The sequence below is a fragment of the Sinocyclocheilus grahami genome, unplaced genomic scaffold (genome assembly GCF_001515645.1).
Source record: "Sinocyclocheilus grahami isolate Dianchi unplaced genomic scaffold, SAMN03320097.WGS_v1.1 scaffold1030.1, whole genome shotgun sequence".
In the NCBI taxonomy this organism is placed as follows: domain Eukaryota; kingdom Metazoa; phylum Chordata; class Actinopteri; order Cypriniformes; family Cyprinidae; genus Sinocyclocheilus; species Sinocyclocheilus grahami.
Window position 1 is genome coordinate 72,455 of NW_015506209.1, and position 16,731 is coordinate 89,185.

The window sequence follows — 16,731 nt, forward strand, 5'->3', positions numbered from 1 at the left end:
GTGGGCTAAATCATTGATTTCGCACCACGGGGAGTACTTAAAAGAAATAGTTCCCTCAAACGTTAGGATTCAGTACTAAATTCAACTAAAATAACGGAATGTAAATGAACTGAATTGTAAATAATTTAATGAATAACTAGGTACTCGTTTTCATATGATAGAAAGCGATGCCCCTAATCATAAAAGTGGTAAATGTGATACTTGATATTTCTGTGTAATTGTTTGAGAAATTTACTAGCAATTTCTAAATAAAAATTGAGTCCCACTTTATATTAACTGGCCTTACACTCTTAAAAATAAAGGTGCTTCACGATGCCATAGAAGAACCTTTTTTGTCTAAATGGTTCCATAAAGAACCTTTCTGTTCCACAAAAGGTTCTTTGTGGTGAAAGATGGTTCTTCAGATTATAAAAAGGTAAGAAAGAGATGGTTCTTTAAAGAACCTTGGGTGAATGCTTATTTGTGGAACCAAAAATTGTTCTTCTATGGCATCGCTGTGAAGAACCTTTCAAGCACCTTTATTTTTAAGAGTGTAACTACCATGTACTTACATCAAAAATAAGTACAATGTACTCATTGTGTTCATATTGTATTGCAAAACACTTTTGCTGCTATTGAGGCAGGTAATGTTAGGGACAGGTTTGATGGTATTGATGGGCATAAGGGTGGGTTAAGGTGTAAGGGATGGGTCAACAGTGTAATTATGAATGTAATTACAAAAAATAATTACAGATGTAATTACATGCAGGTATTTTCAAAAAATATAATTACAATGTAAAAACATGTATGTACACAATAAGTGCATTGTATCAAATGATTCATTTAAATGTAAGTACATAGTAGTTAAGTCCACTTAATATAAAGTGGGACCCAAATGATTCAGGTCAGTTTTGTGTACTAGCTCATTTGATTCATATGATAGATCTGTTATAGTGAATTCATGAGAAAAATGTATAGTGCATGATTTAATTTGACTTAAATTTTGGTCTGTTTCTCACACAAAGCTATCATATGGCTTGAAAATATGGGATATAGTGCATTATTGCACAAGTTGAATAGAGATCTTTATTATATGGAAAAAAAGTGTCCAGGATATTAAACTAAAAATTCTTCTTTTGCATTCCATAGAAGAAAGAAAGTCATATGGTTTATAAAAACAGAGGGATGAAATGGATGAAATACATGACCTTTTTAAATGAACTACTTTTTAAGAAGGTCCTGGTTCTTGAATTAGTATAACAGTTGTTGAGGAAACAAATTAAATAAGAAATGTCAGTTTAGTCTTGATATTAACTGTTTTAGCTTATCTTAAAAATGTTTTGTCTTATTTTAAATCATTTTAAGTCATCTTGAGGTCCCCTTGGAAGACGTTTGCTGCGGCCCCCTGGTTGAGAACCACTGCAGTATAATGTTAAAAATAAATTCATATTAAGAGTTAAAAGGAACACATTTCAGGTTTGGTGTCAATGAAAGGGTTACATTTTTACATTTACTAATTTAAGCTGCTTTTATCTAATGCGACTTACATGCAACTTGATTCTGATGGGTTTGTTGGAGTAAATGTAACAAACACTATAAATAAAGAGAAGAGAGGCGCTTACTCTGGCCGTACTGACTGTACTGGTAGCCAGCAGTGACGGGGTCCACGCTGTAGCTGGTGGTGCTGTACGTAGGGGGGCAGTAGGACTGGGAGGAGGGCAGGCTGTCAGCGGTCTTGATAGGCTCAGAGCGCTGGCTGCAGCTGGCTGAGATGGGGTTGGAGGCCTCCAGGCCGCTGTGCAGGGGGGAGATGGAGAACTCATGCTGGGGCTGAGGGGCCACGGCACTAGGGTTGCTGAGGATGCTCATCACCTGGTGGGTAGAAAGGAGCGAGAGTCAGGATCAGCCAAAAGATATGGAAACCACTTCATCAAAGGCAGTAAATCAGTTTCCCGATTCATTGTTGGTCACTGCATGTCACGCGAAGTTCAAGGCCTCATCCTTGATAGGGGTTAAACATCTTCACAACGACCCCTTTCCTGCATCCCAAGGGAGCATTTACTAGGCTAAAAACAGTGTCAGGGTAAATAACAGACACAGAAGGGACCAGCGCAGAGCCGGGTGGTAGAGGGGGTGCTCAGAGAGTGCCAGGGTTGTCTGTCCTGAGGCTTTTCTTCATAACAAGCTCCCAGGGAGAATTTAATCTGGAGCCTTCAGCCATCCCAGAGTCTCAACCCTCATGAATGATTAAAATAATAAACACTCATATTAGATGCCCCCAGAGATTGGGAAATTAGACACTCTACAAGGTCTGTCCTTGTTTCGTGTAATATTGTTTACAGCAAATGTAACCCAGTAAACTCTGGAAAAAAAAAAATAATAATATTTTAATACAAACATTACTGGTAAAAATGTTTGGAATCATTATTATTATACTGAAAGAAGTCGCTTATGCTCACCAAGGCTGTATTTATTTGATTAAAAGTAAAAACAGTAATATTGTGAAATATGTTTACAATTTAAAATAACTAGGCCTACTTTTTATTTTAATATGTGTTAAAATGTAATTTATTGTCAGAATCCACTACTCGGGTCTTCAGTGTCACATGATCTTTCAGAAATCAGTCTAATTTGCTGATCTGCTGATTTTTCAAATTTGCTGATCAATGTTGAAGACGGATGTACTGCTTAATGATGCACAATAAAATATTCTGTTTACAAATATTACTTAATTTTTCTTTAGTTTCTGCACCCTTCACATTTGATCTAAAGTAAAAATGAAATAAAACCTAATTATAATGCAATAATTTATAATATTCTAATGATTTTTCCAGTTAGTTTCATAGTTTTTCATAGAACTCTGTACATAAAGCCATCTGTACACAAAGTCATGGTGTCATGCTGTTGATTACCACAGAAAGCAAAAAATAAATAAATTATATATATAATTTACATATATGTACACACATAAACACCCATTTAAAAAAAGACTATTAATAATAACTGAACCATTGTATAATTGATAGGTTAAAGTTAGAGTCATTCAACGCTGTTTCAAAACCAGTGTGAAGCAACCGGATAGAAGGGGTGGAGGCAGAGTAAAAAAAAAAATGTGTGAAAGGAGAAAAAGAGGGTCAGAGATGCTGCATGCAGAGGTTGCTCTGCCTGCCACATGCTCCCCATCCGCAGACTGAAACAAAGCATCCTCCTGAACATCAGGTTCACGTTGTGGCTCGCTACGCCCCGCTGCCCTTTGGCCGTTTCAGGACCCAACCTGCTAAACCAATTAGCCCATCAGAGAGCTGCTGCGAGCAAAATCAAGCCCACTTGCACCACTCAAAACAACATCCATGGGTTATTTGTTGAAGTCTGATACAACCCAGGAGATGACAGAGGACTTCAGAATGATCAGCTGCACGTTGGGAAATAAATCACCGTAATACAACAAGGCATCGGCCCACCAGTGTGCATAGATTCTCAGACGCATGGCCTAAACAGATAAGTGAATTTAGACCAATATCCTCCCGAAGCTTCCAGGAAAATATGCAGCACTTAAAACATATTAAATACATAAAAGGCCGCTTGAAATGGAGCATGTTGTGCTATACGAGTGCGGAAAGTCCCTCTTCTCATGTGGTATATGATATGAGCAGGCCATGCAGACTTCCTGTGATGAAGGTGGTGGAGAGAGAGAGGGAAATGTGTTAATTAATGGGGCAGCACACAACGGGCTGTCACACCGCTGAGCGCTGGTGTATGACCCTGGACACGGGGCGATGGGTCAGGGGCAAACCGCCTGCCCGACAGTGGGCTGAATGGGCAGCTGGAGGGGAGACAGATTTAACAGGCGCTTAATTGACGTCTGATTATATTCAGCTCTAGCCGTTAAATGAAATGCCCCTCACAGGACTGTATGCGGCACTATTGTGTTGAATGCATGGTATATTAATATTGGCATGAACTGAAATTCATCTGTTTTCTCAATGCACATTATTGATCTTATGGTGAACAATTCACCTGTGCATATATTTCATTTAAAAAAATGTTTGACCTCATAATTCTGATGATGTATGCCAGACTTCTCCAATCACTTGGTTTGTATAAACCCCGCCCCTTTCTTACAATACACTGCAAGCTGCCATTCAGATTTGCCTCCATCCAATCAGCAACTGACTGATAGACCAAAGTCAAAGCCTTACATTTTGTCTTTTTTAAGAATCCTTTTTACTGGGATATATGACACAATATGGAAATGTTGCTATTTCCATTTCATCGTGACTTTAAATAGTAAAGTATTAAAGATGTTAGATAACATATTGAAATGACATTAAGTCATGAGACAAACACTGATGTCTGACCTGCACCATGTGCAGCATATATTCACAATACACATTGTTTCAAAGCAGCTGAGTCGAAAATGCTTGTTTTAATGTTACATTTGGGAAGGATTCTATTATTAGCCACAGATGTGTGTATCAATGTAACGTCCATATGGCAGTAATAAAATACAAGTTATGGTTAGTTAACATTATGTTTTCAGTTAAGCAGACAAAACAAATGTGTTAGGCAGCAATCGTAATGATTACAATATAAGGGTAGTTTTACAACGTAAGGATATTATTTTACAGTTTTGCATGTCGATCCAAAGTTAGCATCACCTGAAGTCTTTGTAGGATTTGATAGATATGCATATTGCCTCAAATTTCATTGTGTTCATCACAACACAAAGCCATTATATGACTTTGGAAGACTTAGCCATATTTACCTCCTTATTCCTGAAAAATGACAAAAACGCCATAAAAGCACCACAAAGGTGCCCATACGACATATAGGCAATATATTCCAAGTCTTTTGATGTCATATAGTAGCTTTTACATTGCGAAATTTAATGTCCACATGACTGTGATCAGTACATCAACAAATGCGGTCACTATAGTAAAGCGCAGCATGAAGATTCATGAGAAATAACAGCAAAAGGGTTTGTAAACACATTAGAATGAGTAAATAGAGTGAATAATGATTTTTTTTTGTGAAATACTCTTTTAAAGTTTTTATTTCTGTTCCTCGATCCATTTTAACTAGGAATAACAAGAATTTCCAGCAAACCACAATGAAGTCATGAAATTCTGTAATCCTCTGTATTCCCCAAATACTGACGTTTCACTGTAATATGAGGTAATTTGAGCTAATAGTAAAGCTTGAGCCTATGTAAGTTCAGCATCTCCCCAGGAGTGGCGTTTTAATCAGATGAGCGGGGGACGCCAACACAAGGGGTGTCAGCCCAGAATGTGGGCAGAGAGCGCCGGGTGCCTGACACCTCCATTCAGCCCTGCGCTTAAGCAGCCTGTAGCCTGGGTGATGCCATTATTGTGCTGGAAGACAAATTATTCAAATCTTCAAATTTAGCATAACCTTATTGACATCAATTAAAGTGGCAAACGGAGAATATTCCAGCACGGTGAGAGGTAGAGCCTGGCTTTTTATCACGAGAGGCAGCACGTGGTGAGGCTATTGTCAGCTCAATCCTCTCTCCGCACAGCACACCGCAGAGAGAGGCCTGCCTTAAACCGCAGCGCCCAGCCAGCTGTAATTAGGACATTCAACTTAAAGTGTACACGGAGCCACAACACAAACACAACAAACAGCAGGACGGCCTGTGAACTCTTTACATGGGCTACTGCACTCACAGTGGGACAACCGCAAAACAGAAGGGGCAGAAACGACAGAGTCTGGCTCTGTTTTAGAAAGGGCTCACATATCAGCCACAATTTTTGTCATGGGGATCGCTGTGCTAAAGTTGAATTGTTCTTAAGAAAACAGAAGACACTTTTCTTAAGAGACTATAATAGTGTGAATGTTTCAGGATAAATGCAAGTTGAACGACTAGTACAGAAAAAAACACTGTTACTCAGTTTGTAAATAAAATTTAAAGAAATGGGGGGAAATCAAATTAAATAAAATGGGGTAGATAAATTGGAGAGATAAATAATCAAATGAAATAATGTTCTAGAATAAATAAATGATAAATGATTAGCACAGAAAATAACATTGCCACTCATTATGTCAATAAAAAAATTAAAAATAAAATGAAATAATGTTCTAGAATAATTAAAGGTAAAATGATTAGCATATAATATAACATTGGCACTCATTTTGCAAATAAAAAAAATAAAAATAAGTTAAATGATTAGTATAGAAAATTACACTGTTACTCAGTTTGTAAATAAATGTAAAAAAAAAATTAAATACATTTTTAAAAACAAAATTGGGAAAAAAAATAATAATAAAATGAAATTATGTTCTAGAATAAATAAAGGTTAAATGATTAGCATAACATTGCCACTCAGTTTGTAAAAATAAAATAAAAAGGGTAATAATAAAATTATAAAATTAAATAAATATAGAATAGACAGAAAAATAGAAAAATAGAATAAAATAAAATAGTACATTTAGCCCATAGAATTTAAGTAAATATCAAAGTACTTTTTTCATTTGTTTCAAAGCATACGGGTTAAATATGCAAAATATGGTTTACAGAAAAGGTTCCTACATCACTATAATTTTTAAGAATTTCTTAAATTGTGTACATAAGCTTTAGTATAAGCCAGAGATTCTGTTAAAGGGCAAAACATATAAACTCGGATAACCTTGCCTGCAGTTAGAACCCAAGACTACAACCGAGTAGAGTCGACAGCCCAGTCGGATGCAGACTTGTAATCTATTATTTCCTTCCATACTACCATTGCTAAGTAAAAATCAATATTCTTTCCACACGTGTAACCTTTTTGTATCTGATACGGCTGGTGGGAGGAAGCTGGAATATTTGCCAATCAATCTGGCTGACAAACAACATCCCCAGGCAGTGCGACTCTCCAGGCCCACAAACACCAGAGGACAAATCCAGGCCGACCCACACCAGCACACAGTGCGAACACCCCGGCTGAGACACACTTAACTTTCTTGAGCCCTTTCAAAGTAACTCCCCACCCCCACAGCCCTCACCCCCCACCCCAGCCCAACTATTTCCTCTTTCTCTCTCTCTTTCATTCTGTGAAGCATCCCCCCAGTAGCTAGGCTTTCATTTGTTGTCGGTCTGTGTGAGAGCTGCTAGTGCAGATAATGCCAGGCAGGATCCAGTTTAAAGGACATAGCTGCAGGCGTTTCGCTCCTCTCCCTCTCTCGCTCCTTTTCACTTTCTGTCTCCCGACAGATAGATTACTTTATAAATAATAATAAAAAGTAATTAATTCTCTCAACTTCAGAGCCCTCTAGCCTGCAGCAGTGTAAATGTAAAACTGGAAATTGATACAATGTGCATCCTTTCAGATAAACAAACAGCGCAGTTGCAATAAAAAGGAAAGCTTTTCACACTACCATAATTTCCTTAACTGTCAAATTATATTTTTTGTCTGAGTAAATGTTTGACGTGACTTGGTTCTTTGTTGGATTTTTTTTTTCTTGCCAAAATGGAACGAGGCTCATGCTTAACTGGAACAAAACTGAAATGCGATGACAGGAAACAAACGAGAGGCTAATTCAACAAAACTGGAACTAAACACTTACACAGAGGATGGCTTAATAGCACTACTCTTTATTAATAATGTGATCTATCAATAATAACTCAATCACGATACAATCTATTGTAATTTGGAGGGCGGGAGGCAAATTAAAGCAAATTAAAACTTGCTAGAGAAATAGTATAAATGTTACTTTAAATTTAGAGGTTACAGGATTGTTTATTGTCAACCCCATGTTCCAGTGGTTACTATAGACTTTGATATAACTTTGACTCAACAACAACAGTATTAAAATATACATGTTATTTTTAAACATTTATTTACAACTTCAAAAAAATCATTTGTAAGATGTAAAAGAAAATACTATTTCAGTATCCTTCAACATTTCACATTTAATTCAGTGTTAATTGCCATTTCTTTGTAATTATTTGTGAAATTTAATAGCAATTTGTCAATAACAATCGTTTCAAAGTAAATCCTGTACAATTTTTGTAACAACGGATGACTACAAATATTAATACAAATATATTAATAATAGAAATAATAATAATAATCAAACAATTAAATAATGAATAATTATAATCAGTCTATACATTTTATTATATATTTTACTAATATAAAGCATATATAATATATATTACATGTTTAAAGTATAAAATATAATAATATAACAATAATACAATAAATGTAAATTTATCGTTTTTTCTATTTTTACAGACAAAGGAAACTGTTTCTTTGTAATTATTTGTGAAATTTTGTAGCAATTTCTCAGCAAAAATTGCTTTAAAGTAAATCCCACATTATTTTTGTAAAAACGATTGATTACAAATATTAATAAAAATTAAATATAATAAGAAGTATAATAATCAAACCAATTCAATAATGAATCATTATAATCAGTCTATAAATTTTATTATATATTTATATATAAAGCATATATATAATATATATTACATTAATAAAATATAATAATATAACAATAATATATGTAAATTCATCAGTTTTTCTATTTTTACAGACAAAGGAAGCTGTTTTCTATGGTAATCAACAGCATGCTGCCAAGTTTTTATGTCAATAGTTTATAAGTTGCAGTGTTTCCCCTGCCATTATTTTAGGGGGGCGCGGTTTTGTGTAGTACTCGTACTGAAACGCTTGCCCTCCCCCCCAAAAGCCGTAAACCTAGGGGAAACACTGAGTTGTATTTAAACCAAAATACACTCTTAAGAACAACAAGCGTTATGCTGTAGGTTTAACTGTAGGTGAATCCCCTGGAGAGAGCTATAATAGCATAAAAGACACTCAGAGTCCCTGACAATACAGCCCAAAATCTGGCCTGTCCACCTGGTCTGAGAGAGAGAGAGAGAGAGAGAGAGAGAGAGAGAGAGAGAGAGAGAGAGAGGAGGGACAAAAGTGTGGGGGGAGGCAGTAGGACAAATGTGGGTGGAGACTCCAGGAGGACAGTGTGTGTCTGTGGGCCAGCTAACTCACACACACAAAATCTCTCTTTTACGCACATCCACACTCAGCTTAATCTGTCCAAGACTGGATTTGCTGGTGTGCAAGAGAGCGGCTCTCGTTTCACTGGAATACACACAAGCATTTTGGGAAAATGTCACCTGTGCAGGGAGCTGGAATGACAAGGGTTGATGTCATGCGGCTATCTGCACAGCTAAAGGTTACATGTCCTACCCTCAGACCTCCAGTCCTAATATCATACTTACAGAGATCAGCTGCAGTAAATGAACTGAGTTAAGGGAGATAGATGCGGTATGAATACATTACATACATAAAAAAGACACTGCTTCCAAAAAACAATATTGGATTTGGGGATTAGCAAACAGAGCACAATGTTCTCGTGAGTGACATGAGTATAAAAACACTCACCGACTTCAGCATTACATTTCAGGGGCAATATCTGATGCAATGCAGCCGTAATTAAAGAAGCACTGCCATTCTTTATCGGAAAGTCGCTTTTCAGAGAGAAGCCGTAATCCTCAAACACCCCAAACACCCACAATGCCAGAATCAACTAGCAAACAATGTCAAGAGGCAAGATAGCAAACAGGAAAACACATAAATGGAAATGTGGACATTTGAGCATGGTAGTTCTAGAATGCTGTGATGAGTGATGTAATTCCACACAGATCTGGGCAATACAATCATGACTCATGCTCATGAGATGTTCATTAGTTAAAAATAAAGTGTGTCTTTCTGCACCACAAGTGACAACATACAGAATTGCAACAAGAATTTTATATAAATAATAAAACAATTATTTAAAATAATATACAAAATATAAATAATTAATAATAATAATAATAATAATTAATAATATTATTATTTGTTATAATTTATTATTAATAATAACAATTCTTTAAAGTTACTCCCTCCCCAAATTCACACAATTTTTTTAAATAATTTAAAATAATATATAAAATATATAACGTATATAAAATATATTCAATATAAATAATGAATAATAATATTTATTAAAGTTACTCACTCCCCAAATTCACACCATTGTACATTATCGTTCAAAAGTTAGAGTAAGATCTGAAAAAAAAATGTCAATAAGATATTACAGGTGCATCTCAATAAATTAGAATGTCGTGGAAAAGTTCATTTATTTTAGTAATTCAACTCAAATTGTGAAACTCGTGTATTAAATAAATTCAATGCACACAGACTGAAGTAGTTTAAGTCTTTGGTTCTTTTAATTGTGATGATTTTGGCTCACATTTAACAAAAACCCACCAATTCACTATCTCAACAAATTAGAATACTTCATAAGACCAATAAAAAAAACATTTTTAGTGAATTGTTGGCCTTCTGGAAAGTATGTTCATTTACTGTACATGTACTCAATACTTGGTAGGGGCTCCTTTTGCATGAATTACTGCATCAATGCGGCGTGGCATGGAGGTGATCAGCCTGTGGCACTGCTGAGGTGGTATGGAAGCCCAGGTTGCTTTGATAGCGGCCTTCAGGTCATCTGCATTGTTGGGTCTGGTGTCTCTCATCTTCCTCTTGACAATAGTTCAGGTCTGGTGAGTTTGCAGGCCAATCAAGCACAGTAACGCCATGGTCATTGAACCAGCTTTTGGTACCTTTGGCAGTGTGGGCAGGTGCCAATTCCTGCTGGAAAATGAAATCAGCATCTCCATAAAGCTTGTCAGCAGAAGGAAGCATGAAGTGCTCTAAAATTTCCTGGTACGTGGCTGCGTTGACTGTGGACTTCAGAAAACACAGTGGACCAACACCAGCAGATGACATGGCAGCCCAAATCATCACAGACTGTGGAAACTTCACACTGGACTTCAAGCAACATGGTTTCTGTGCCTCTCCACTCTTCCTCCAGACTCTGGGACCTTGATTTCCAAATGAAATGCAAAATTTACTTTCATCTGAAAAGAGGACTTTTGGTCCACTGTGTTTCTTCATGAGCACTTCATGCTTCCTTCTGCTGACAAGCTTTATGGAGATGCTGATTTCATTTTCCAGCAGGAATTGGCACCTGCCCACACTGCCAAAGGTACCAAAAGCTGGTTCAATGACCATGGTGTTACTGTGCTTGATTGGCCTGCAAACTCACCAGACCTGAACCCCATAGAGAATCTATGGGGTATTGTCAAGAGGAAGATGAGAGACACCAGACCCAACAATGCAGATGACCTGAAGGCCACTGTCAAAGCAACCTGGGCTTCCATTACACCTCAGCAGTGCCACAGGCTGATTGCCTCCATGCCACGTCGCATTGATGCAGTAATTCATGCAAAATGAGCCCCTACCAAGTATTGAGTACATGTACAGTAAATGAACATGCTTTCCAGAAGGCCAACAATTCACTAAAAATGTCTTATGAAGTATTCTAATTTGTTGAGATAGTGAATTGGTGGGTTTTTGTTAAATGTGAGCCAAAATCATCACAATTAAAAGAACCAAAGACTTAAACTACTTCAGTCTGTGTGCACTGAATTTATTTAATACACGAGTTTCACAATTTGAGTTGAATTACTAAAATAAATGAACTTTTCCACGACATTCTAATTTATTGAGATGCACCTGTATAAGAAGTCTCTCATCCTCAACAAGACTGATGTTTCTGATGACAGTAAAATTGTGAATATTATTATAATTTAAAATAACCATTTTAATATAACTCCAGTCTCCATTGTCACATGATCTTTCAGAAATCATTATTATTTGCCAATTTGTTCATCATGAAAATTAAATTTTGTGCTGCTTAATATTTTTATGGTAAACCGGGTAACATTTTTTCAGGGTTTCAGCACTTTGATGAATAGAAAGTTCACAAGAACAGTATTTCTTTGAAATACATTTTTTTTGTAATAATGTAAATAATGTAATGCACCTTTACTGTACTTTTAATCAATTTAATGTGCCCTTGCTGAACAGAAAAAAAATTCTTAAAAAAAAAAAAAAAAAAACTTGCTGACCCCAAATTTTGCAGTTTGTAGTTCCAGAAATTACACCATTTACATACATTAACTATTATAAAATTCTCTCTTCTGTGATATTCTTCCATATAAAGCTTCAACATAAAAAGTGCAAGGGGCTAATCATGCAATATAAATTCATTTCCATATATAATCACCTATTAGCATCACTAGAAAAGACACTATGAGTCTATCAAGCATACAGTACATGAACCCACACTGAAGAATCAGACCATCATGACATCAGTGCAGTCACCTTGAAAGGTGACAAAACAAGACCCCCACCCGAGAGACAAAATGGCTATTTTTCAAATAAACACTATTGCATAAAATCAATTAGTGGTTTTGTCACGGCTGGAGGCAGAGGTGGGTAATTAGAAGACCTGTCTGTTTACGGCGAGACCTTCGTGGGATCTCTCTCTCCCCTAGTGGCAGGGAGCAGATGACATAGATGATTTCCTCTCCTGGCTCGATGTCACTGCGCTAATTGGCCACAGCACATTAACTGAAAGTGAAAAGAAGAGTCGGCCAAAAGCGGAGAGGGTGGGGGTGGGCGTTTGACTGTGAGAGGGGATGGCACAGACTGTCGTATAGGCTGGAAGCGGAGGCTGAGGCTTTAATTGTTTCAAATTAGGCATGTGATTGACAGTGACAGAAAGTGGGCATTGACAAGCTGGGCCCAGATGAGAGCGATTAGCGTGCAACCAGACAAGCTGTCACTTCTCGCAACATGTTATCTGTAGGAAATATTCTGCATATGGCTCTTTTAACCCTGTGCAGTAACCCAGGGCTCTGATAATGCATGACGGGAATCAATGTGCAGAGTGAAAGAGAAAAATCACTTACACTGACACATCAAGACATAAAACAAACTTTTGTACAATTTTTGTACAATTATAACCCCATAACAATTTGTTCATTTTCTTTTAAATAATATTGAATAAATAAATAAATAATGGAATTTGTTTTACAAGAAAGTAATATTTAAGATTTTTAACTTGTTTCTACATTTCGCATTTAATTCAGTGATACTTGCCATTTCTTTGATAGTATTTGTGAAATTTACTAGCAATTTCTAAGTGAAAATTGTTTCTACACTATTTTTGTGTACACATCATCTATTTCTAAATATTACATATTTTACAGGATTACACAGTTTGCTACAAATGAGAAAGTACTATTCACATCTCTTTTTAACAAATTTTCCCTCTGCAAAATTGCACATATTGTCCCCCCAAATCAGCACAAAAAAATTAAAAGCAAACTCTGTATATTAGATTATGGCAAAGTACAGAGCACATATATAATAAATATTTAAAAATTGCTTAAAACACTTATCTAACAAAAGCTATTTTAGCAAACAAGACATATTAATTTGAAATGAATTATAAATAAATAAAATACAAAAATAAATTGTTCACAATAAATATAAAAAAATACAAAAAAAGTAGTCTTTTTTTGTTAATATGTATTTTTTGAATCTAGTAAACAGATGGATGAATGGATAGATAGATAATTGTTTTCCATCTTTATTTATATGTAAATATAGATGGAAAACAATTATCTATCTATCCATTCATCCATCTGTAATCCATCTGTGTCTATGACACTTTGTTTTTATCTTCAAAAATCACTTCTTAAAACATTTTTTCTTGCATTCCAATCACTGCTAGTCTGCTCTAGTGTAATACAGACACGGCTTTTCAGTACCACTGGACCCTAAATATCCCAAAGTGCTACAAGGCCTGGAGTTAACCAAAGGTTAATGCGTCCTATTGAGCTGATATAGGAAAAAGTGTGAGGTGCAATCTGATTATTTTATTCAGTGTTTGCGGATGTGTGAGATAGATTCAGTCACAAGGAAAAAAACATCCCCCTCTGACCTCTCATCCCACCTGCCGATCTTTTCACGCCTGGTGCTGCCGCCGCCTCCGCCTCCGCTTCTGCCAAATTAAACGTCTGCTTTAAATGATTTCACAAGGGGTGGCTCGGCAGCAGCTAACACCGTCCAAGAATAATGCAAGGTGGAGAGCTGGCGTGGGAGGCGGGAGGAGGGGGTGTTTGTTTGCTAAAAACAGCAGGGAGCAGGCCTAGTGAAGAATGTCAAGTCAAATTGTTCTTGACAGTGTTAATATCTGCACTTCATAGGGATAATTACATGTAAATAAATAGTGAAATAGCTCTCAGCTGGAGTCTGAGAGGAGAGAGCAGGGCAGTTAGTGTCAGCCAGCTGGGGACTCCAGCGCTAAGGAAGGTGAGCGAGCATGAAGGAAGGGGAGGAGGGGGACGATACGGAGGAGGAAAACCTCCGAGATGTTGTAAATCCACATCACAGAAACTGTAAAACTATTGTAGCTTTACATACAAAATCCAAAACAATGAGACAAGCTAACAAAAGTCTGTTATAAACTGTGGAGGGGGCAGGTAGGGTGATTGGCAGTTGTAGTTTTGCGAGGCTGTAGTATTAATCATAACTTCACACCTGTCACACTGGCATCTGGAACTAACAGGAAGCATGTGCACAAAGACCCCCCCCCCCCCCAACCCGTGGTGTTTTCAGCAGGTTCATAATTGTTGGAAGTTTTGCTGTTCACACTGTATGATCCTGATCCTGATACCACAGCTGAAAAATAATAAAATAAAATAAAATACTGAATTTAGTAAGAAATTTACTATGCTTTTACATTTTTAAAGAATAAAACGAATGAATAGCATAATCCATACTGTAAAACCGTACAAGCTGTCATAATAGTTACATTTTAAAATAAAATAAAAATATAATATATTTATTTTATATATATTTTATTTTATATAAATAAAATATAAATCAATATTTTAAAAATCAGAGAATAAATATAAAAATAAATGATAAATATAAATTAAAATAAGTATAAACATTCTAATATATAATATAACAATCTTGTAAAGAGTAAATATAAAATGCAATAAATATAAATGTACTATAATAAAATATAAAATGTCAATAAATAAATAAAATCTAAGACAATAAATAAAAAATATATAGATGAAAATATATATAAAAGTCTCCTAAATAACTAAATATAAAATGTAAGAATAAATATGCATGTATTGTTATAATAAAATATAAATGTCAATAAATAAATTAAAACATAAATGAAACTCTACTGGTGAGATATACAACAATTTTCTATTCCCAGCAACTCCTTGTTTAGAAACATGTAACCACTAAGACACAACTATGTCTGTTTAATCAAAACAAACTGAATAATAAACTTCTGTAATACTTTATGAAAATAATAGCTGTATAAATGTATGTTCATATTGTTCAAGCACTTTTTATAGTGCTTTAAATAAATATTTGAGGACTGCCTCGCTCATCATAAGCAAATAAGATTATAGCTTATCTTACGGAAACAAATATACAATATGCATGAATACATGCAATCTGGTATTTAGGATATTGTAAATGCTGAGGTAATATTAATAAGTAATAATATTTTTCAATCTAACAGTTAATTCTCCTGCATTTCAGCCACAATGCAGTGAGTGTACTGGTCTTGCTTAAATCCTCATCTCCTGGGTTGCCTCTGCGAGATAAATGTAAATCACATTCTCTTATATCCCTTATTTATCAGGACGCAACAGCTCATTTTCACACACAAACACTCTTGAATTTAAATTGTACTTATTGTCTGCTGCAGCCTTTCATCTATGTAAGAGAATAAGAAGAAAAAAAGAGAGTAAGAGAGAGTAAAAACAGATCAGAGATGCTATAAATGAAGAGCAGAAAGAGTGGAATGAATAGAGAGGCTGAGAAATGAGAATGTGTGGACTCTACTAGACACCATATTTAATTTTTCATGAATGAAAAATACACAAAACAAGGAATAGACAGCTAAATGAAAAATATTACAGCCTCATTTTCACAGAAAAAAAAAGTGTGGCATTTACCCTGATTAAGGTCATTGCTCATCTCGAAATAATCACCAGATGTTGTGGAGATCATAACCTCCATTCCATTTAACCATTTAACCATTAAACCATTCTTAATATCTTTCTGTCTTTCCACACATACGGTTATATGACAGACCCTCTACTTTCAGTCTAGAGCCGCTGGAGATGTTGAATGTGAATTTTACATATGTATTTGAGTGACCTGAGAAACCTACTATGTTTCATTAACACACGCACAATACTTCAATTTCTCTCAGCTTGCGCTAGAGAGGGGAAAAAAAGATAGGAAGAGAGAGAGAAACCAAATAAATTCATGCAGAAAACATTCTGCCAGTGGATATGATTTAAATTCCCATGATTTTCTTGGCAGCTTCTGAGCAGGTCTCATCTTTTTTTTTCTTTTTTTTTTTTAAAGCCTCTTACTTTTTAACTCTTGCCAAATTGAAACAGCATCTGTATTTAAGAAGGTTTCTAATTAACAAGTATTTCTCCTCTGCTCTCGGAGCACGGGGGTGATGTAAATATGCATGTATTTAGTCTTTTGATTTGTTGATGGTGACACATGCCAGCTGACACCGTGCCCGGTGAGCAGCTTAATACCGCACTGGTAATAATAGCAGAAACTGCACATAGATTCTCTCATTGACATTCAGGTGCACAATGTCTTGTCAAAAAAGAAGTGAACCAAAACTCAATCATCTTCTTTTTCTCTCTCTCTCTCTCTTTCTCACCCCCCCCTCTCTCTCATATAATATGTTTTTCTTTTTTGGCAACCCCTGTGCAGGCTTCTTAAATATAATTCATCCAGTTTAAAGTGGCTGCTGTGCTAATGGAGGAGAGGA

At 35.8% G+C, this 16,731-nt stretch overlaps 1 protein-coding gene across 2 annotated transcripts in view; it reads right to left on the minus strand.

Annotated features, from left to right (window-relative positions):
* Positions 1 to 16,731, minus strand: part of LOC107565832 (paired box protein Pax-7-like) — a 73,124-nt gene that overhangs the window by 4,123 nt on the left and 52,270 nt on the right. For both annotated transcript variants that reach the window (XM_016251112.1, XM_016251111.1), the window contains exon 8: positions 1,602 to 1,851. In XM_016251112.1, coding sequence (XP_016106598.1) covers positions 1,602 to 1,851 — 250 coding nt within the window. The remainder of the gene's footprint in view (positions 1 to 1,601; positions 1,852 to 16,731) is intronic.